Source organism: Carcharodon carcharias, chromosome 8 (assembly GCF_017639515.1).
Source record: "Carcharodon carcharias isolate sCarCar2 chromosome 8, sCarCar2.pri, whole genome shotgun sequence".
Classification (NCBI taxonomy): domain Eukaryota; kingdom Metazoa; phylum Chordata; class Chondrichthyes; order Lamniformes; family Lamnidae; genus Carcharodon; species Carcharodon carcharias.
Window position 1 is genome coordinate 151,763,240 of NC_054474.1, and position 23,170 is coordinate 151,786,409.

The 23,170-nt window shown below is 48.5% G+C and overlaps 1 protein-coding gene across 6 annotated transcripts in view; it reads right to left on the reverse strand.

Moving 5' to 3' along the window:
- sh3glb2a (SH3-domain GRB2-like endophilin B2a) overlaps nucleotides 1-9,729 on the reverse strand; it is a 115,672-nt gene extending 105,943 nt beyond the window's left edge. For 5 of the 6 annotated variants that reach the window (XM_041193921.1, XM_041193920.1, XM_041193919.1 and 2 more), the window contains exon 1: nucleotides 9,568-9,729. In XM_041193921.1, the coding sequence (XP_041049855.1) occupies nucleotides 9,568-9,630 (63 nt within the window). In that variant the 5' untranslated portion in view covers nucleotides 9,631-9,729. The remainder of the gene's footprint in view (nucleotides 1-9,567) is intronic. The other variant, XM_041193922.1, reaches the window with a different exon arrangement.
- Nucleotides 9,730-23,170: the final 13,441 nt, after the last annotated feature.

Sequence of the window (23,170 nt, forward strand, 5' to 3'; positions counted from 1 at the left end):
CAACTCGTGCAGTTCCAATTCTAAATGTGTCTGGCTGAATATATAAACGGTTCCTGTCCTAGGAGCTTCACATCAGGCACCTCAGAGTTGTGTGGGCAGACAAGTTTACTCCACATCAAACCCACCATCTGGATATTTTTGACGCTGTGGCGTGGGAAGTGTGAAACAAGTTGGAATTCCTCAACGTTTCATCCCTTCCCTCCCCCCACAATCTGCCACTTAACACAGGCAGATGAGCCACTGCTCTCAGCTGAACAAGTTACAACCCACTAATCAGAAAATAAAAACAAGTTATTTACTACTCACCGCCCACCAGGGAGGCTGGAGAAAACTCATGGGGCTACACCTGAGCAACACACCATATGGGTTTGTTCTAATGTGTCAGAGATTTCATGGCAGAGCCCTTATTGCCATTGACTTCCTGCAAATCTCAAAAACAGGACACAGCCCTAACGGCCACTGCCAATGACCAAGAGCATAGGATACTCCATTTGAAGATGAGGTATACTATACCTTGTACAGCTCCATGTATTATTCTGCTGCTCAGGTGAAGCCATTATGCAAATGGCCTGTCCCTTTAAAGCCCCAATGCTTAACACCAAAGGCAAGGGAAATGGGGAGCAGCCAGGAAAATGGAGTTTGAAGCCCAAGATCAGCCATGATCATATTGAATGGCAGAGCAGGCTCGATGGGCCAAATGGTCTACTCCTGCTCCCATTTTCTTGTGTGCTTGTTAGATAAGTTAGAGCGCAATTGCACTTCTGTAGGTTGGCAGCCGCTTATAAAGTCCTGGCTGCACCTCAATACCAACAGGAAAAGATTGACTTTCCCCTCTATTTACTGACGGAGGGAAAAAAATCATTTCAAAATATAACACAGACAAGGCAATTTATATTTTAGGATCCCAGCAGTTGAGGTTATGGTTTTGTAGATGATACTGCCCTTTAAATAGTCTGTCTACCGTCCCCCGTTAATAGATTTCTCGATGGTGCCAGCCTGCATCAGTGCCACCTGGGCCTCAATGGGCAGCTCTCTCACCTCGGTCAAAAGCTCAGTCCCACTCCAGAGACCTGAGCTCAAAATCCAAGCTTTTCAAAAAAATTGTTCATTCATGGGATGTGGGAGCTGCTGGCTAGGCCAGCATTTATTACCCATCCCTAAATGCCCTCTCAACAAGGGCAGTTAAGAGTCAAACACATTGCTGTGGGTCTGAAGTCACATGTCGGCTAGACCGGGTAAGGATGGCAGATTTCTTTCACTAAAGGACATTAGTGAACCAGATGGGTTTTTTCTGACAGTTGGCAATGGTTTCGTGGTCATTATCAGGTTTTTAATTCCAGATTTTTATTGAATTCAGATGTCACCATTTGCCATGGTGGGATTTGAACCCAGGTCCCCAGATCATTACCCTGGGTTATTACCTGGCTGACACTCCCAGCACAGCACTGAGGGAATGCTGCACTGTCAGAGGCGCAGTCCTTCGGATGAGACCGAGAATTTGCCTGGCCCTCTCAGGTAGAGATGTAAAGGATCCCATATTCATTATCTCAAGGAAGAGCAGCAAGATTGCCCCAGTGTTGACTGATATTTCTCCCTCAACCAACATATTATCTGGTAATTATCACAGTGCTGTTTGTGGGATCTTGCTGTGTGCAAATTAGCTACAATGTTTCCTGCATTACAATGATGACTGTGCTTCAAAAAGTATTTCATTGGATGTGAAACAATTTGGAACATCCCAAGGCCATGAAAGGTGCTATATAAATGCAAGACTTTCCTACGCCAAGTAACAAGATAGGAAATCCCTCCCTAACAGCACGGTGGGTGTACCTACATCAGATGGCCTGCAGCGGTTCAAGAAGGCAGCTCACCACCACCTTCTCAAGGAGCAGTTAGGGGTGAGCAATAAGTGCTGGCCCAGCCAGCGATGCAGACATCCTATGAATGAATTTTTAAAAAATATTACTGCTTGATCATTTTTTTTTGCACAGAGAGGGATTGCCAGCACAGCGACCTCTTCAAAACAGAGGAGCTACAGAAGGTGTAACAGAGCCGTCTGCTCTCCACTTCCTGGGAGGCTGCATGTTTGCTTTACAGGACAGTGGGAGATTAGATTACACACAGACACATCTGACTCGTCACCTCCACTGTGTCAATGATCAGGAGGGGGCAAAAAATAAAAATCAGGATTCTTAAAAAGGATGAAGTGTACAGGAGCCTGCGGCTGAAGATTACAACAGCACAGCGTGCACTTGGTGGGGTTAAAGCAGAGATTGTACGATGGGCTCAGTTAACAGGAGGAGTCTGTCATGTTGTTGATTCGGAAAGGCCTCACCCTTCTTTATTTAAGATTGATCCACCACTGCCTGGAACAAGTGACTTCAGACTAGCCAGCCTCTCAACCATACGCAGCAGGAAACAACAAGTGAGGGATAAGGGACCCTTCACAGATCAGATACCCAGAGGACCACAAATACCCCCTTCACCCTGATACCCAGGACCATATATACCACCGTCACCCAGATACCCAGTCACATATACCCCCTATGCCCTGCTACCCAGGGCTCCACAGACCACAATTTGGACAAACAAAACCATCACACGATGTATACAATGTCAGTTCTCAACCAATCACCTTTGTAGTTTAGGATAATTTAGGACTGCCACACATTGTCCCTTCCACCAGTACAGGGATAGCTTATCTCTAGCTAAGCCAATCACTGGAAGTTGTTCACGTGGTACTGTGCTCTGCTGTAGAGACCCTCCATTCCATTCCCACTCCATTAACATGAACAGACGCGAGGTACTGATCTCAACGCTGCTCGAACAAACACAATGTCACATTGGGCAGATCCTCGGACTGAGTACAACCAATCATGTTGACCATGGGGGGCGGGGGGGGTGGGCAGCAGTAAAGGACAGGAATGGTGGTGGTTTTTGGAGGTCAATCATCTCAGGCCCAGGACATACGAACAAGCATCACCGCTGGAGTTCCTCAGGGTAGTGTCCTAGGCCCAACCACCTTCAGCTGCTTCATCAATGACCTTCCTTCCATCATAAAGTCAGAAGTGGGGATGTTCACTGATGATTGCACAATGTTCAGCACCATTCGTGACTCCTCAGATACTGAAGCAGTTCATGTCCAAATGCAGCAAGACCTGGATAATATCCAAGCTTGGGCTGACAAGTGGCAAGTACCATTCATGCCACAGAAATGGCTGGCAATGACCATCTCCAACAAGAATCTAACTGTTGCCCCATGACATTCAATAGCGTTACCATAGCTGAATCCCCCACTATCAGTATCCAGGGGGTTACCATTGACCGGAAACTGAACTGGACTAGCCATATAAGTACTGTAGCTACAAGAGCAGGTCATGTGGGCAGCTGAACAACACTCAAGAAGCTTGACACCATCCAGAATAAAGCAGCCCGCTTGATCAGCACCCCATCCACCAACTTAAACACTCAATGCCTCCATCACCAACGCACACTAGCAGCAATGTGTACCATCTACAAGATGCACTACAGCAACTCACCAAGCCTCCTTTAACAGCATCTTCCAAACCCATGACCACCACCAACTAGAAGGACAAGGGCAGCAAATAGATGGGAACACCACCACCTGGAAGTTCCCCTCCAAGTCACTCGCCCTCCTGACTTGGAAATATATTGCCGTTCCTTCACTGTCGCTGGGTCAAAATCCTGGAACTTCCTAACAGCACTGCGGGTGTACCTACACCACGTGGACTGCAGCGGTTCAAGAAGGCAGCTCACCACCACCTTCTCAAGGGCAATTAGGGATGGGCAATAAATGCTGGCCCAGCCAGCGAAGCCCACATCCCACGAATGAATAAAAAAGAAAGGACCCTATTGGTTAAAATGCACGCCCCAAATCCATAATGCTCACCATTCAGAATGTGGGTGATCTTTCCTGAACAGAAGGATTTGAAGATGCCTGTCACAACCCTCAGTTCAGATCACATATTGCTAGGTGTTACTGAATTTTACTTCCGTTGTGATTCACATTCATTGCAGTTTAAAAAAGAATTTGTTCTCGGTTTGCCGCTGGCTAGGCCAGCATTTATTGCTCATCCCTAGTTGCCCTTGAGCAGGTGGTGGTGAGCTGCCTTCTTGAACCGCTGCAGTCCATGTTATGTAGGTACACCCACCGTGCTGTTAGGGACCAGGATTTTGAGCCAACGACTGTGTGGCTGTGATGTTGCCCATTAACTGGCTGCCTTTTCCCAGAGCTAAGCACAGCTGTCTCTAGAGAGAGGGAGGAACATTCGCAGCCTTGGAAAGTATGGTTTTGATTTTCTCATCACATGTTGGTCTGCTGAAACATCAGTGCCTCACTGACCCACCGAATGGAGGAAGGCGTGCACAGAGTTAACATTTCCCAGTGGGAGCTAGTCTCCATTTAAACAGTAAATCTTTATCCAGGATTGCTGAATCTGGGTCAATACCTGATCAGCTCGAGACTGGTACCTACTGGGAAGGGAAAGCTCATTCCCTATTATTGGTGGTGGCAAGGACTTGCATTGATATAACACTTTTCACAACCTCAGACCTTTCCCACAGCTCCTTACAGCCGATGAGGTGCTTTTGAATTGTAGTCACTGTTGTAATGTAGGAAACGCAGCAGCTGATCCATGCACAGCAAGATCCCACAAGCCACAATTATGTCGTGACCTGGTGGATGTGGAGAGGACATTTCCTCTTGTGGGAGAATCTAGGACTAGGGGTCACTGTTTAAAAATAAGGGGTCACCCATTTCGAACAGGGATGAGGAGAATTTTTTTCTCTCCGAGGGTTGAGAGCCTTTGGAACTCTCTGCCTCAGAAGATGGTGGAAGTAGAGCCTTTGAAGATTTTTAAGGCAGAGCTGGACATATTCTTGATTAACAAGAAGGTGAAAGGTTATCGGGGGAGTGGAAATATGCGGAGCTGAAGTTACAATTAGATCAGTCATGATCTTATTGAATGACGGAGCAGGCTCGAGGGGCTGAGTGGCCTACTCCTGTTCCTAATTCGGTGTTCGTATAACAAAATAACCTGTGTTATTTTAAAGTGATGTTGGCTGAGGGATAAATATTGGCCAGGGCACCAATGAGAACTCCCCTGCTCTTCTTCAAAGTAGTAGCCATGGGATCCTTTACGTGCCCCTCAGAGGGCAGATGGGGCCTCAATTTAATGTCTCATCCCAAGGACAGCACCTCCAACAGTGCAGCACTCCTTCAGTGCTGCATTGGAGTGTCAGCCTAGGTTACATCTCTGGAGTGGGGGGTTTGAACCCATGACCTTCAGGACTCAGTGGCAAAAGTGTCACAGTTGATGAGTCACTCCCTTTGAATGAAGCACTGGCTTTAAATTGGATGGGTTACTACCTCAAGATTCCCTCTTTAACAATACACAGAGGTGTTCACTGACCCTGTGTCAGTGCACAGCACTCAAACAGTACGGTTTAAACAGGCAGTCAGACTGGAGCTCAACACTGGCAGAGAGTTCCCCCCTGTTCTGGAGTCAGGTATAAACCGATATCTCATCACTACAGGGCCCTTCCGACAAGACAAAGCACAAACTGTAGCAACAGCAACTATTTATTCCAGCCACTGCTGGTTTAAGATGATTGGCTACAGAACCAACAGCGGCATGAGGGAAAACTTGTCTTCAGAGTGCGTGATTAGGATCTGGAATGCACTGCCAGAGGGTGTGATGGAGGCAGGATCAGTCGAGATTTTCAAAGGCAGTTGGATAATTATCTAAGAGAAAAAAACCTGCAGGGCCTCGGGTGGGGGGGGGGGGGTGGGGTTGCGGAGGAGTGGGACGAGGTGAGTTGCTTGTGCAGAGAGCCAGCAGCAACTCAGTGGGCTGAATGGCCTCCTCCTGTGTTGTAACCATCCTGTCATTTTAATTCCTCTTTCTCTCTCCCACTGTTATTCATAAATGGCAAAAGATTATAACATTCTAGAACGCCAAATAACACATAAGCGCTAATGATTTCGGTAAAGAGGCTGTTTGTAAGTGACAAGGTGTAATTTTGGTCAAAATATTAAACTCCCAATGGAACCCGTGCCAATTTGTCCCAAGGGGGATGAATATCAGACATATATAATTGTAAAGAGTTGGAGCTAGCAGCCCAGAGTTTAAACAGACACAGAAAGAGCTCACAATTTCAGGGGTTGGGTATATAATTAAAAAACTTCTTCAAATAAGAGTAATTTTGTGACAGAACTCAGTCGACAAGCTTACAGCTCCTACCCAAAGTTACACACAGATGCTGGCGACTGTATCTCAATCTAGCCTCCCCGCAAGTTTTATATTTTACTTAATATTAGTAAACTACCTGTAGGAAAATCTTTTCAGTTAACTGGTTTCCCATGTGTTATTTTCATTCACACTACATTAAAGTGCACAATGATTCTCTGTCTGAGCTGGTGGGATCTTATGGTGGAGGGGTTCTGCTCTGCGTCTGTCTCTGGGTCTGTGTCTTATTCTATTATCTTAACATTTCTGTCTCTGCGTCTGTGCCCGAGTCTCTGCGTCTGTCTCTGGGTCTGTGCCTGAGTCTCTGCGTCTGTCTCTGGGTCTGTGCCCGAGTCTCTGCGTCTGCGCCCGAGTCTCTGCGTCTGTCTCTGAGTCTGTGTCCGAGTCTCTGCGTCTGTTTCTGGGTCTGTGCCCGAGTCTCTGCGTCTGTCTCTGGGTCTGCGCCCGAGTCTCTGGGTCTGCGCCCGAGTCTCTGGGTCTGCGCCCGAGTCTCTGGGTCTGCGCCCGAGTCTCTGGGTCTGCGCTCGAGTCTCTGGGTCTGCGCTCGAGTCTCTGGGTCTGTGCTCGAGTCTCTGGGTCTGTGCCCGAGTCTCTGGGTCTGTCTCTGGGTCTGTCTCTGGGTCTGTGCCCGAGTCTCTGCGTCTGTGCCCGAGTCTCTGCGTCTGTGCCCGAGTCTCTGCGTCTGTCTCTGGGTCTGTGCCCGAGTCTCTGCGTCTGTCTCTGGGTCTGTGCCCGAGTCTCTGCGTCTGTCTCTGGGTCTGTGCTCGAGTCTCTGCGTCTGTCTCTGGGTCTGTGCCCGAGTCTCTGCATCTGTCTCTGGGTCTGCGCCCGAGTCTCTGGGTCTCCGCCCAAGTCTCTGGGTCCACGCCCGAGTCTCTGCGTCTGTCTCTGGGTCCGCGCCCGAGTCTCTGGGTCCACGCCCGAGTCTCTGGGTCCACGCCCGAGTCTCTGGGTCCACGCCCGAGTCTCTGGGTCCACGCCCGAGTCTCTGCGTCTGTCTCCGGATCTGTCTCTGGGTCTGCGCCCAAGTCTCTGCGTCTGTCTCTGGATCTGTCTCTGGGTCTGCGCCCGAGTCTCTGGGTCTGTGCCCGAGTCTCTGGGTCTGTCTCTAGATCTGTCTCTGGGTCTGTGCCCGAGCCTCTGGGTCTCCGTCCGAGTCTCTGGGTCTGTGCCCGGGTCTCTGGGTCTGCGCCCGGGTCTCTGGGTCTGCGCCCGGGTCTCTGGGTCTGCGCCCGGGTCTCTGGGTCTGCGCCCGAGTCTCTGGGTCTGCGCCCGAGTCTCTGGGTCTGCGTCTGCGTCTGTCTCTGGGTCTGCGCCCGAATCTCTGGGTCTGTGCCCGGGTCTCTGGGTCTGCGCCCAGGTCTGTGCCCGGGTCTCTGGGTCTGTGCCCAAGTCTCTGGGTCTGCGTCTGTCTCTGGATCTGTCTCTGGGTCTGTGCCCAAGTCTCTGGGTCTGCGTCTGTCTCTGGATCTGTCTCTGGGTCTGTGCCCGAGTCTCTGGGTCTGCGCCCAAGTCTCTGGGTCTGTGCCCGAGTCTCTGGGTCTGTGCCCGAGTCTCTGGGTCTGCGTCTGTCTCTGGATCTGTCCCTGGGTCTGTGCCCGAGTCTCTGGGTCTGCGTCCGAGTCTCTGGGTCTGTGCCCGGGTCTCTGGGTCTGTGCCTGAGTCTCTGGGTCTGCGCCCGAGTCTCTGGGTCTGCGTCTGTCTCTGGTCTGTCTCTGCGCCCGAGTCTCTGGGTCTGCGCCCCGGGTCTCTGGGTCTGCGCCCGGGTCTCTGGGTCTGCGCCCGAGTCTCTGGTCTGCGCCCGAGTCTCTGGGTCTGCATCTGTCTCTGGGTCTGCGTCCGAGTCTCTGGGTCTGCGTCTGTCTCTGGGTCTGCGCCCGAGTCTCTGGGTCTGCGCCCGAGTCTCTGGGTCTGCGCCCGAGTCTCTGGGTCTGCGCCCGAGTCTCTGAATCTGCGCCCGAGTCTCTTGTTCTGGGTCTGCGCCTGGGTCTCTGGGTCTGTGCCCGGGTCTCTGCAACTGTCTCTGGGTCTGTATCTGTCTCTGGGTCTGTGTCTGTCTCTGGGTCTGCATCCGAGTCTCTGGGTCTGTCTCTGGGTCTGCGCCCGAGTCTCTGGGTCTGCGCCCCCGAGTCTCTGGGTCTGCGCCCCCGAGTCTCTGGGTCTGCGCCCCCGAGTCTCTGGGTCTGCGCCCGGGTCTGTGCCCAGGTCTCTGCGTCTGTGCCCGAGTTTCTGCATCTGTGCCCGAGTCTCTGCATCTGGGTCTGCGCCTGAGTCTCTGGGTCTGCGTCCAAGTCTCTGGGTCTGTGCCTAGGTCTCTGGTTCTGTCTCTGGGTCTGCGCCCCCGAGTCTCTGGGTCTGCGCCCGGGTCTCTGCCCAGGTCTCTGCGTTTTTGCCCGAGTTTCTGCATCTGTGCCCGAGTCTCTGCATCTGGGTCTGCACCTGAGTCTCTGGGTCTGCGTCCAAGTCTCTGGGTCTGTGCCTGGGTCTCTGGTTCTGTCTCTGGGTCTGCACCCAAGTCTCTGGGTCTGCGCCCAGGTCCCTGGGTCTGTGCCCACGTCTCTGCATCTGCGCCCGAGTCTCTGCATCTGTGTCCGTGTCTCTGCATCTGGGTCTGCGCCTGGGTCTCTGGGTCTGCGCCCGGGTCTGTGCCCAGGTCTCTGCGTCTGTGCCCGAGTCTTTGCGTCTGGGTCTGCGCCCGGGTCTCTGGGTCTGCGCCCGAATCTCTGGGTCTGCGCCCGGGTCTCTGGGTCTGGGTCTGCACCCGAGTCTCTGGGTCTGCACCCGGGTCTCTGGGTCTGGGTCTGCACCCGAGTCTCTGGGTCTGCGCCCGGGTCTCTGCATCTGGGTCTGCGCCTGAGTCTCTGGGTCTGCGCCCGGGTCTCTGGGTCTGGGTCTGCACCCGAGTCTCTGGGTCTGCGCCCGGGTCTCTGCATCTGGGTCTGCGCCTGAGTCTCTGGGTCTGCGCCCGGGTCTGTGCCCAGGTCTCTGCGTCTGTGCCCGAGTCTCTGCATCTGGGTCTGCGCCCTGGTCTCTGGGTCTGCATCTTTGCATCTGTTTCTGGGTCTGCGCCTTATTCTTTTACCTGCATCTGTCTATATGTCTGAGTCTCTGGGTCCCTATTGAGGACTGTAATCAGTCACCCTCACTCCAAGCTGTGTACACTGTTTGTCCCTCACCTCGCTTTCTTTCTCTCTCTCTCTCCTGTCTCTCTTACATGCAAGGCCTCAGAACAAACCCCTCTGAATTTACTCTTACACCAGTTAAGCTGGGAGAAGGAGATGGATGGACAAATCCTCACCTGGACAGCCCGAGTGAAGAAAACTCCTGCATCGGAGGCCAGTTTCTTCACGTTGAAATCCATCCTTCCTCCTACTCTCTCCCTCCCTCAGTAACTGGGCTAACAGAACCACACAGACAGCCTACCAGCCAAACCCATCCATCTCAGCAACCATCAGCAGGCACTGCCTCTTAAAGTGGCTATGCTTCTGTGATCTTTTAAACAGACGGGCCTGAATGTCAGCCCTCTTTGCCCTATCAGCTGGGTACAGAGCACACAGGCTATGCCAACCGTGTTTGTATCAGTTTCTTCAAACATGCCAGGTCAACAATTGTTGGTAAGAGAGGAAGACAAAGAAACACAATCAGCTGCCTCATCACACCATCAGCTTTCAGCAGTACAGCCTCTTAAACAGGCAACACCAATCTCCAGTCCCTGACACCCTCTACAGGCAGGTGTACAAGATAGAATGGGGCCCAGAGTTTAAATTGTCAGCTCTTTAAACGCAACTTTTAAAAAAAAAACATTGATTAATTTGTGTGCAAATGGTTCAAGAAATGTTAAGAGTGTAATAAAAAGTGGGAATATTCTGCAAATTCGTTAGTCCGGTGATATGTGATTGTCACAGATGATTACAGCGAGTCAGTGTGCTGAACTGTGACGAGCCCCGTTAGACAATTTCCTCTGCCTTTCAGTTCAGAAATATTTTGTCCAGCCGCTTGCTGGAAGTGTGAGATGATAACGGGAATCGGGCCACAAGTGTGTGAGGGGACTCAACAGTCCATCACCTGAAACAATGAGATTAAAGGATTGAGAAAGGAAGAACTGAGGGGGTGAATCAACATGGGTGAATTAGAATATAATCAGGTACAGGAAGAGAAATAGAGATAGAAAAAGAAAAATTGAATTAAGATGAGAGAAAAGAAACAGGAAAGAAAAGTCAGAGGACATTTAAAATTTGACAATTTTTAAAATCCCCAACAATTCTCTACCTGAAGGAATGAGACTCAATACTTGTAAGTGTTCACTTTCTTGGCTAGAGAGGTCGATGAGCAGTCATTAACAATTATCATGTTGTTAAAAGGGTACTTACGTTGTTAATTACTAGAATTAACTTCCTGTAGCATGTTTAATGGACAATTAATGGGAAAGTCAGTAACTTCAAGAAACTGAGAGGGGGGTTGAGTTTGAGATATCGTTTCCACGAACAGTGAAGGTCAAACAGCAACTTGTGAGAATTTGCAATTCATCCTTCATTGGCTGATTTGCATATTAATAACAGTGTGGGTCAATCACATCATTATTTCTTCCTCAAATTCCGACCCAGTGTGTTTGCTTTACCGTAGGTGTGACAAGAGAACCAATTAAATAAAGTATAATTCATGAGATAAGACAGTATTTTTCTTAACAACATTCAAACTCTTGCATCTTGGGGATATTATTTTATCATCTCCAAGTGATTCCCCCTTCTGTGAATGCCTCATAGTTTTTAATCAATTTGGACTATTGCCAACAAGACAATCTTCTCAATTATGCAGGCAGCTGAAATGTATCCTAACAAAATAATATGCAGTGAATCAGCAGGGAGGTGAAATATTTTCAATATTTTAAAGCTAGGAGTTGTGTGGGAGGGGGGTGTTGGGTGGATTAAAAAATCTTTATACAGAAACTTTCAGGAATGCCACGATGCATTTCAGTCGTTGCTGTGTGGCTCGTATTGTGCTGTGAGCAAAGAGTGTGACCATGATGCACAGAGCAAGGTGCAACAAACAACAAGTAGATAATTGACTCTTTTATCTGCATTATTTGTAGCTCTTAAAATTAATTCATGAGACATGGGCTTCACTGGCTGGGCCAGCATTTATTGCCCATCCCTAATTGCCCTTGAGAAGGTGCTGGTGAGCAGCCTTCTTGACCCACTGCAGTCCATGTGGTGTAGGTGCACCCATATTGCAGTTAGGGAGGGAGCTCTAGGATTTTGACCCAGCGACAGTGAAGGAACGGCGATATATTTCCAAGTCAGGATGGTGAGTGACTTAGAAGGGAACTTCCAGGTGGTGGTGTTCCCATCTATCTGCTGCCCTAGTCCTTCTAGATGGTAGTGGTCATCGGTTTTGGAGGTGCTGTCGAAGGAGCCTGGTTGAGTTCCTGCAGTGAATCAATTGAGGGGAGCATATTGGCCAAAATAACAGAACTCGGGACTCCTTAAACTGTGCCATGGGATCGTTCCTACCACCAAAATGGTAGGAAAACCTCACTTAAATGTGTCACTTAAGGAAGCACAGCACAGGTAATGGATCACTCCCTCAGTACTGACCCTCTGACAGTGCAGCACTCCCTCAGTGCTGACCCTCTGACAGTGCAGCTCTCCCTCAGTACTGACCCTCTGACAATGCAGCACTCCCTCAGTACTGACCTCCTGACAGTGCAGCACTCCCTCAGTACTGACCCTCTGACAGTGCAACGCTCCCTCAGTACTGACCCTCTGACAGTGCACTCCCTCAGTACTGACCCTCTGAAAATGCAGCACTCCCTCAGTACTGACCTTCTGACAGTGCAGCACTCCCTCAGTACTGACCCTCTGACAGTGCAGCTCTCCCTCAGTACTGACCCTCTGACAGTGCAGCACTCCCTCAGTACTGACTCTCTGACAGAGCAGCACTCCCTCAGTACTGACCCTCTGACAATGCAGCACTCCCTCAGTACTGACCCTCTGACAGTTCAGCTCTCCCTCAGTACTGACCCTCTGACAGTGCAACGCTCCCTCAGTACTGACCCTCTGACATTGCACTCCCTCAGTACTGACCCTCTGACAGTGCACTCCCTCAGTACTGACCCTCTGACAGTGCAGCACTCCCTCAGTACTGACCCTCTGACAGTGCAGCACTCCCTCAGTACTGACCCACTGACAGTGCAGCACTCCCTCAGTACTGACTATCTGACAGAGCAGCACTCCCTCAGTACTGACCCACTGACAGTGCAGCACTCCCTCAGTACTGACTATCTGACAGAGCAGCACTCCCTCAGTACTGACCCTCTGACAATGCAGCACTCCCTCTGTACTGACCCTCTGACAGTGCAGCACTCCCTCAGTACTGACCCTCTGACAGTACAGCACTCCCTCAGTACTGACCCTCTGACAGTGCACTCCCTCAGTACTGACTCTCTGACAGTGCAGCCCTCCCTCAGTACTGACCTTCTGACAGTGCAGCACTCCCTCAGTACTGACCCTCTGACAGTGCAGCTCTCCCTCAGTACTGACCCTCTGACAATGCAGCACTCTTTCAGTACTGATCTTCTGACAATGCAGCACTCCCTCAGTACTTACCTTCTGACAGTGCAGCACTCCCTCAGTACTGACTCTCTGACAGTGCAGCACTCCCTCAGTACTGACTCTCTGACAGAGCAGCACTCCCTCAGTACTGACCCTCTGACAATGCAGCACTCCCTCAGTACTGACCCTCTGACAGTGCAGCACTCCCTCAGTACTGACCCTCTGACAGTGCAGCACTCCCTCAGTACTGACCCTCTGACTGTGCAGCACTCAGTACTGACCCTCTGACAGTGCAGCACTCCCTCAGTACTGACCCTCTGACAGTGCAGCACTCCCTCAGTACTGACCCTCTGACAGTGCAGTTCTCCCTCAGTACTGACCCTCTGACAATGCAGCACTCTTTCAGTACTGATCTTCTGACAATGCAGCACTCCCTCAGTACTTACCTTCTGACAGTGCAGCACTCCCTCAGTACTGACTCTCTGACAGTGCAGCACTCCCTCAGTACTGACTCTCTGACAGAGCAGCACTCCCTCAGTACTGACCCTCTGACAATGCAGCACTCCCTCAGTACTGACCCTCTGACAGTGCAGCACTCCCTCAGTACTGACCCTCTGACAGTGCAGCACTCCCTCAGTACTGACCCTCTGACTGTGCAGCACTCAGTACTGACCCTCTGACAGTGCAGCACTCCCTCAGTACTGACCCTCTGACAGTGCAGCACTCCCTCAGTACTGACCCTCTGACAGTGCAGTTCTCCCTCAGCACTGACCCTCTGACAGTGCAGCACCCTCTCAGTACTGACCCTCTGACAGTGCAGCACTCCCTCAGTATTGACCCTCTGACAAAGCAGCACTCCCTCAGTACTGATCTTCTGACAATGCAGCACTCCCTCAGTACTTACCTTCTGATAGTGCAGCTCTCCCTCAGTACTGACCCTCTGACAGTGCAGCACTCCCTCAGTACTGACCCTCTGACAGTGCAGTTCTCCCTCAGTAGTCACCCTCCGACAGTGCAGTTCTCCCTCAGCTCCCCAGCTGCTGATACCGACAGATCTCAAAGTCCTGTTTTCAGATTATCTGTCGATGAGGCAGCGTCACTAACAACAATGCTTTCCAACCTCCAGGCTACAAACTTCAACTTGGATAAACTAGCAGATAAAAATCAGCTTGAGTTTGATGGCTGAGTTTAGAAACTTTGAAGAAACTCTGCATTCCCAATCTATTGTCTCTTACGTCGTTTGATGTTTCTCTTTCTTGCAAACTGAGCACCAAGAAAACCCAGGTTCCTGACCCTCTTTCAGAAAAGGGCAGGTGTCCACCATGGATTAGTGAGTCTTGTTCTCAACTCTGAGTCAGTCGGTTTTGGGTTCGAGCCCCAATACAGAAATGTACAGAACCAACAAAGCGTGTGTGCCCGATAGCATACCCGCAGAGATTGACCACGCTGGCAGCTACCATCGATGAGGAAGTCCAACACCAAGTCAACTGTGCCAGCGGTGCCTTCTTCGAGATGTCCAACGTGTCTTTGACAACAGGGACCTGCGGAAGTCAACAAAGGTTCAGGTTTATAAGGCCGTTGTGTTGACCACCCTCCTCTACTGCAGTGAAACATGGACTGTCTACCGACGCCACATTAAGACCCTGGAGAGCTTCCATCAGCGGCGCTTGTGTCGAATTGTGGGGATGAACTGGGAGGATGGTTGGGCTGAAGCGAGCGTCCTCCATGAAGCTGCGTCTAACAGCATTGAAGCCCTGCTGCTGCCGAACCAACTCCACTGGACAGGCCATTGCATCCAGATCCCCGAAAACCTCCTCTCTCGGTAGTTTCTCTTCTCCCAGCTCTCCACTGGCCAACACTCAAAGGGTGGCAAAAGGAAAAGGTACAAGGATATGCTCAAGGTCACCCTAAAGCATGGAAGCATTAAGTCCACTGACTGGGAGGAGAATGCTGCCCATTGCCCAGCTTGGCACCACCTGGTCCGTCAAGGCACAAGCCACTTCGAGGGTCAGCAACTGGACAGCGAGTCGGAAGGAGGCGGCAGAGGAAGGAGAAGGAAGCCAACCCGGGGCTGCGATTTCCACTCCCCTGCATAACAATGTCCCCCCCCACAGAGCAAGGTGACTTTGCCCCGTTCAAATCTGGAACACGGGCATACCAGACCACAATCTGAGTGAGTATTTTGCAAGAGTCTAGAACAGTGACAGTGAAAGAAAGAACTTGCATTTTTGTGGCGCCTTACATCACCTCAGAACTCCCAAAATGCATTTCAGCCAATGAAGTACTTTTGAAGCATTGTCGCCACTGTGATGTAGGAAACATGGCAGCCAATTTGTGCACAGCAAGATCCCACAAACAACAATGTGATAATGACCAGATAATCTGCTGCAGTGATGTTAGTCAAGGGGTGAACGTTGGCCGGGAAACACCAGGGATAACTCCCCGCTCTTCTTCGAATTAACGGCATGGGACACTTCATGTCCACCTTGAGAGGGCAGACAGAGTTGGTTTAACAGCTCACGTGAAAGATGGCACCTCCGACAGTGTAGCACTAGATCAGTATCAGCCTTGATTTGGGCCAAATGGCCTGTTTCTGAGCTGTTAAATTCTATGTAATGTGTAAATCTAGATTATATCTTGTGATTTTAAGAGAGTTTCCATCACCAATAGTCCCAATAGTTGCAACATTCTGTGCTCTAGATTTGAATGCTGTGAATTACAGAATGACCTAGCACAGAAGGAGGCGAGTCATGCCTGTGCCGGTCTCATTCTTCTGCTTTTTCCCCATAACAGTGCAAATTCCCCTTTAAATATTTATCCAATTCTCTTTAGAAGCTGTTGATGGAATCTGCTGCCAGTATCCTTTCAGGCACTGAATTCCAGATCACAAATCACTGCATAATTTTTCCCCCTTATGTCATTTCTAGTTCTTTTGCCAATCACGTTAAGTGTGTTAATTCTGCCAGTTTGTCCTTCTGCAGTCCATCAAAAATTTTCAGTCCTCGGTTAAATCGCCTTTTAACCTTCCCTACTCTTGAGGAGCACTGTCCCAGCTTACATAGAAACATAGAAACTAGGAGCAGGAGTAGGCCATTCAGCCCTTCAAGCCTGCTCCGCCATTCAGTATGATCACGGCTGATCATCCAACTCAATAGCCTGCCCCCGCTTTCTCCCTGTATCCTTTGATCCCTTTCGCCCCAAGAGCTACATCTAACTCTTTCTCAACTACTTTCTTCAGTCTCTCCACATAACTGGAGCCCCTCATCCCCGGTGCCATTTTAGTAAAACCCTCCAAGCCCTTGACATCCTTCCCTAGTTGCTTTTGCCATTCGATGCGACTCCTTCTTCCGCTGGTGGTTTGAGGGTGCAGTGTCTCTCTGGTGCAGTGTCTCTCTGGCTGCTCCCAATGCTGCCCTGTGAGCCTTTTGAACAAATTGGCTTCCGCGAGGCCTGACTGAGGTCTCCCCTGCCCGTGGGGGACAACCAGCTCCCTCTAGCGTTGGGGCGGAGGATTGACAGCTTTATTCACTGAGCTAAACCAAAGGCTGGGGATTGAAAGTCAGGGATAGTGGGGGCCCAGAGCTCTTCTTACCAGGGGTGGTCACACACGTTGATTATTGCTATAAATACATTTGGTTTCCTGAAGAAAGTATGTTTCCTTCTCACGGTGAAACAGTTCAAGTTAAGTACTAGAATGCTAAGAAAATAGAGTTAAGCAGGTCAGACAACAGATGAAAGGCAGCCCAGGGAAATAAGGAAAATCAATGTTCACTGACTATATTAGGAATAGATGGTGTCTTCCTCTTCAAAATAGTGCCACAGGATCTTTTACATCCCACTCACAGAAGGGACAGCGTATCAGTTTAACATCTGCAAGACAGCAACTCCCGCAGTGCGGCACTCCCTCAGTATTACCAATGTAAGAGTCAGTCTGGATTGTTTAGCTCGAGTCCCTGGAGTGCACTTTGAACCCACAACCTTCTGACACAGAAGTGACAGTCTACTCCCTGAGCCACAGCTGGCTCCTTCGCACCGCTACAGCTATGGATAGCTCAGCGGGACAATTGTCTAAAATTCCACGGAATTTCTTTTTTGCGGAGGTCACCAGGATAAGGGAATCTCGGTAAATATTTGGTGAAATAAAAACATAAAATGCTGGAAAAACTCATCAGGCCTGGCAGCATCTGTGGAGGGAGAGTGAACAAGAGGTGGAAATTACTCATTAGCTCTGAAGAAGAGTCATACGGACTTGAAAGATTAACCCTGATTCTCTCCCCACAGATGCTTCCAGACCTGCTGAGTTTTTCCTGTTTTTATTTCAGATTTCCAGCATCCGCAGTATTTTGCTTTCATTTAAATATTTGGTGCAGTTGCTTCAATAGGGTTAGTTCACCTCTTTCAATCCGTCTCCAGCTCACAAGAGAGGGTACGGAGTGCTCTGAAAACCAGACTTATCCTGAGGATGGAGGCCAAGAACTTCAACTCCCAACAGACCTCAGAGCTTTTGCACATGCGCAGACCAGGAGTGAGCTGCACATGCACAGATCGGCATTTTTACATTGTTTGGGCCCAGCATACCTGTGCGGGAAGAATAACCACGTGAAAACTAGACCAGGTGACCAGGAGCAAAGCACCATTGAGAGTCCCAGGCAGCGGACTGGGGAGAGGGGCCAGTGACAGGTTCCAAAGGGAGGTGGGATAGGGAGAGGCCCTTAAAGAAGAGACCCAGATTGGGACAGGGGCAGGAAGAGTCCCAGTTCAACTAAAAAGAAAGGAGCAGAGAAAAAAGGCTCCAAATTGGAAAAGGGCTACAGGTAGCAGACTTTAAGTGAAGAGGGCTCAGAAGAAGCCCTGAAGGTTCAAGAGGGCAGCCGAAAGTTGGTGACTCCATGCTGCTGGCCACTGGGGTAGAGCTACCCCCTTTGGAGAAGTAGTGTTCTGCTCAGTGCGGCCGAAGATCTGAAATTATGCTTGTGAGTTGGTGCTCGAGTGTATACTTGGGAATTCAGGAGAACAGAATCTCGGGAGACAAGATTGAAACCCTGTAACGTGGGCCATTGTTGATGACATCTAAATTGGAGCAACACTTGAAGAGAATTCCCAGGTTAGATCTTCGAAAGTGAAGACTGGAATTCCTCATGGAAGAGAAAGTTTCAGAGATTGGTTGTCTCACGGTGTTTAATAATATCTGGGTGGGCTGTTGAGAAATCCATGGACTCTGTCTTGGTCACACCTGCTATTTATTGTATAGCGTGGTGTGTTTGACCACAGTTGGCTTGTTAATTCACACGTACCTCATACATACTCTGAATGTTAGAGTTTAAGATGAATTGTTTTTTTCTTTCCGACCTTGTAAAGTTTATTTTTATTTGTTCAAAATCCATGGAATCTTATGGCTTCGTTCACTGAGCAAGTATCTTAAATCTCAAATTTTGTCTACTTTAAACAAAATGTTATTGCTCCCTAACTGGATCTTACTAACAACTTGGGGATCTGGCCAAGGATTATAACAGGAGGCAAAAAAACATGTATAGGATGGCTGATGAAGAGTGATCAGTTGCTTTATTAGGTAATGATGTGTTACAGTTCACTCAGGAAGTCTGAGTTGCTGTGGCAACATGCATGTTGTAGTCTGGAGCTATGGATAGTGATCGTAGAGGCTCCAATGCTCTTTCCATCACATGATTGGCCAGGAATCTCTCCTGCTCTTATCGCCTGCCATTTTGATCTGTAGGTTGATCCTCAACCAGTTTGACCATACTATGAACACATCAGGTCCTGGGGTGGGACTTGAACACAGAGCTACTGGCTCAGAGTCAGGGATACTACCCACTGCATGACAAGCCCACCTCACTTTACTAGGTCCATCTGTTAATATGATGGTCATTGTTTGAGAGGTCGATTTAGAATCATAGAATCAAACAACACAAAAGGAGGCCATTCAGTCAATGAAGCCTGTGCTGGCTCTTTGAAAGTGCTGTCAAGTTTAGGCCCACACTGCAGCCATTTTCCCCATAACTGTGAAAGTTAGTTTTCTTCGAGCAATAAATGTTTGGTTGTTTTGACCAAAGCCAGAGGATTCATTTTAAAACCTCAAGCAAAATGAATATGTTATAGCGAAGTTTCTAGGATTCCCAACCTCTGATTTCTTGGATAGATTTGTGCTGTGATCAATTTTGTTTAAGGGAGTGAGTGTTTATTGGCATTTTGAGCATTGGTGCCTCTGTCTTCAAAAGGTTAGGGTTGTCTATTTGCCCCAGAATTTCACTGAACTGAAGTTGAACCACCCAGAAGATAAAATATTCCCAGCTCATTTTGAAGATGGAATTGCTCTCTTCCTCCTCATCCTTGGCCATTTTGACTTGGACAGGCTAGAAATGTGCAACCTCCAATTTGAACCCTCAGAGCCGGCCCTAGGCTGGACAGGGAAGGCAATAATTGGTGGTGGGGGTGACATAAGCAGTCACTCATGATTGTTGAGCCTAGTCATGAATATGCCCTCCCCAGGAGGTTACATGGCTGTGGGAAGTGTCTGGTCACAATGCTCCACCTGTCTGGAGTGTGGGGCAAACCAATTAACCTTGCCTGCCCGTCAATCTCCTGTGTTCGTCATAAAAAAAAAACCTAGATTATTCCTAGAGGTATAGAAATGAAAAGTAGAGAAGTTATACTGAACTGTATTGAACGTTCTGTTGAAGGGTCACGAGGACTCGAAACGTCAACTCTTTCCTTCTCCGCCGATGCTGCCAGACCTGCTGAGTTTTTCCAGGTAATTCTGTTTTTGTTTTGTATTGAATGTTGGTTTGATTAGTCCTGGAGCATAGTTTACAGTCTGGTCACCATATTAAAGAAATGAAATATAGGTGCTGGAAAAGCTGTTCAAAAATTCATAAGGTTGAGACCAGAACTACAAGGTTTACCCATCAGGGAAAGATTAACAGGCCACGGTCTCTCCTCTCTTGAAAAGAGAAGGCTGATGGGGGCAGGGGACAGGAGGGAGCGGGGTTGGGGGGGTTAGTGAGGGTGACCTCATAGAGATCTTTTAAATTAAGTAATGTTTTGATAGACTAGACCCAGAGAATGTTTCCACTTGTGGGGAAGAGCAAAACTAAATGCAATTGTTATAAATTAGGCACCAAGAAATTATACAGGGAATTCAGAAGATATTTGTTTACTCAGAGTGGTGGGAATGTGGAACTTGCTGCCACAGGGAGTGGTTGAAGCGAATAGTATAGATACATTTAAGGAGAGGCTAAACAAACATGAGGGAGAAGGGAATGGAGGGTTACGATGATCGACTTAGATCAGGAAAAACAGGAGGAGGCTCGAGTGGATCACAAACACTGGAATGGACTGATTTGTACTGTACCTTTTATGTAATTATGTATGTATGCATGCAGAAATTCACTAAGGCTCCTTAGGCAGCACCTTCCAAACCCATGACCCCTTCCATCTAGAAGGGCGAGGTCAGCAGATAGATGGAAATGCCACCACCTGGAAGTTTCCCTCCAAGCCATTCACCATCCTGATTTGGAAATATATTGCCGTTCCTTCACTGTCGCTGGGTCAAAATCCTGGAATTCTCTCCCTAACATCACTGTGGGTGTACCCTCACCGCATGGACTGCAGCGGTTCAAGGCAGCAGCTCACCACCACCTTCTCAATGGCAACTAGGGATGGGCAATAAATGTTGGTCCAGCCATCGAAGCCCACATCCCATCAAGAAATTTTTTAAAAAATGTACATAAACTCTGGGAAGAGGAGGCAGCCAACAGAACTGTAATGATCCCAGATTGGTCCCAACCACATTGGTAAACTATCACCAATAGGAATCAGAGGAAGCTGTTAATATGGGAGTAATTGTTTAATCAGTAACTAATAATCACCGGATGATGCATGGCCCCAACCAGCAGAGACTCTTCTATCAGAGCTCCTCAGCAATCTTCCCATCAACAAATCATTTCTCCTCATTCAGTCGCATTAAGATTTTCTCATCCCTCAGGTTTCAAAGCACAATCAAAATCACAGCATTCTGTAAACCCCGCAGTGATCCAGTCCAATCGAGGGGCTAGTCAAAGCTACCGAAGAGAGTGAAGCTATATCCTATTTACTTTATTACACCAGGAAAGTTGGAGCTTTTATTTTTTGCTTTTTTTTTCTGTGGCCTCTCTCCTCTCGCTCTGCCACCTGTTAGGACACAGGCAGCAGGGTTTCGGATGAGCTGAAAGTTACGGAGGACGGAAGATAGGAAACTGAATGTTGGAATAGTTGAGTCTTGAGGTAAAAAATGCAGGGATGAGGGTTTCAGCAGCAAGCGAGCTGAGACAGAGATGGGGGATACCGGGACGCCCATTTGGTATTTTGTTGGGACCTGATAAATTCACCTGATAAAAATATTTCTGTGCACTACTTTCAAGTCTCCTGCCAGCAAAGAATGTGTAATGTGCAAGTATCCTCAGGCTGAGGTGTTTTCTAGCTCATGGCACACCCATGCGTGATGGGGAAGACACAAAGTGCTCTCTCAGGCAGTGTAAAAGATCCCGTGGTCACTATTTTGAAGAAGGGCAGGGAAATGAATTCTCCCTGGTGTCCTGGCCAATATTCATCCCTTAATTAACACCACAAATTCAGATTATCCGGTCATTATCAATTTCTTGTTTGTGGGAGCTTGCTGTGCGCTAATTGGCTACATTATTTCCTACATTACAACAGTGACTACATTTCAAAAGTACCTCATCTGTTGCAAGGTGCTTTGTGACATCCTGGTGTAATGACAGGCACCATATAAATGAAAGTCTTTCTTTTTTGGATTAGATTCATTGCGACCAGTGCAGCAGAATGTATTAAAACAATGACAGAAAAGGAATGGAAAACCATTTAATTAACTAGATTTTGCATTTACATTTTCAAATACTATACAATTTATTAAATCGGTTATTTGCAGTGTGAATCCATTATACATGATGCCTGAGTTTTCATATTTTACAAATGTATTAAGCCCTCAAGTACTGGACCCACAACTCTAGCCCAAAGTTGAGAGTGTTACTGAGCTAAACAGGCACCTTACCCATCACTATGGGCTATTATGTATAATATACCTTTATTCAACCTTAGGACAAGTCACATGGTTCAAAGAGGGTGTATTACAAGGCATGTGGTCCTGTTAGTGTGTTATGATAAATTAAATGGTCCTCTTGTGGCATGGGATATGTAGTGGCTCTATGGGGATGCAATATAAGTCACATGTTACAGTATCAAGAGCCTCCTTATAAAGTAATTATGGCACAGAAAGAGGACATTTGGCCCATCGAGTCCATGCCAGCTCTCTGTAGAGCAATCTAGTCAGTCCTATTCCCCAGCTCTATCCCTGTAGCCTTGCTAGTTTATTTCCCTCAAGTGCCCATCCAATTTCCTTTTGAAATCACTCATCATCTCTGCTTCTATCACTCTTGAGGACAGCGAGTTCCAGGTCATTACCACTCACTGCAGAAAAGCACAGCTCCTTCACACTCCCCCTGCACCTCTTGTCCAAAAACCTTAAACCTGTGTCCATCCCCAGTCCCTGCACTATCAGCTAATGGCAGCAGCTTCTTTGTCTACCTTATCTAAACCTGTCATAATCCTGTACACCTCTATCAAATCCCCTCTCAATCTCCTTTGCTCCAAGGAGAACAACCCCAGCTTCTCCGACCTAACCTTGTCGCTAAAATCCTTCATCCCTCTGCACCCTCTCAAGGGCCCTTAAATGCTTCCTAAAGCGTGGTGACCAGAACTGAATGCAATTCTGTAGTTATGGCCTAACCAGAGCTTTGTACAAGTTCATCATTACTTCTGACAATTTGCAATGTTGGTGGAGGGTCCTGGCCTCGATTTAACATTAACTTGGCTTCCCAGAGCATTTTCTGTTTTCTGTCAGCACTGGGCCTGACACTTTAGTGTCACTGACTGAACATTGCCCATTCCATGCCCATTCCATCCAGCCTCCCTGTTAGCTTATTCTGTAATGTGATTTCTCCATTGTGATTGCATTAAACTCACACAGAGCAGACTAATTGAGGGAAGGATGGAGCCAACTGGGAAACACACACTGAAATGGTATCTCAGCGTTCCCCGGATTGAGTACAATGTTCGGATCCATTAATGGATCAATCTGTAAACCGAATAGACTCAGCCAGCCCAAGTGAGGCCCCACTCTGAGCCTCCAATACAAACAGGACACCTCTGACCATTAACCCCTCTTTGCCCTTTCTCTCCCTAATCCAAGTGAGTTTATTCAATGGATTCTGTAGCCAGGGTTAAAACTCCCACTCCCAATACATGTGCAAAAAGGACAAACATAGCTTCTCTGTA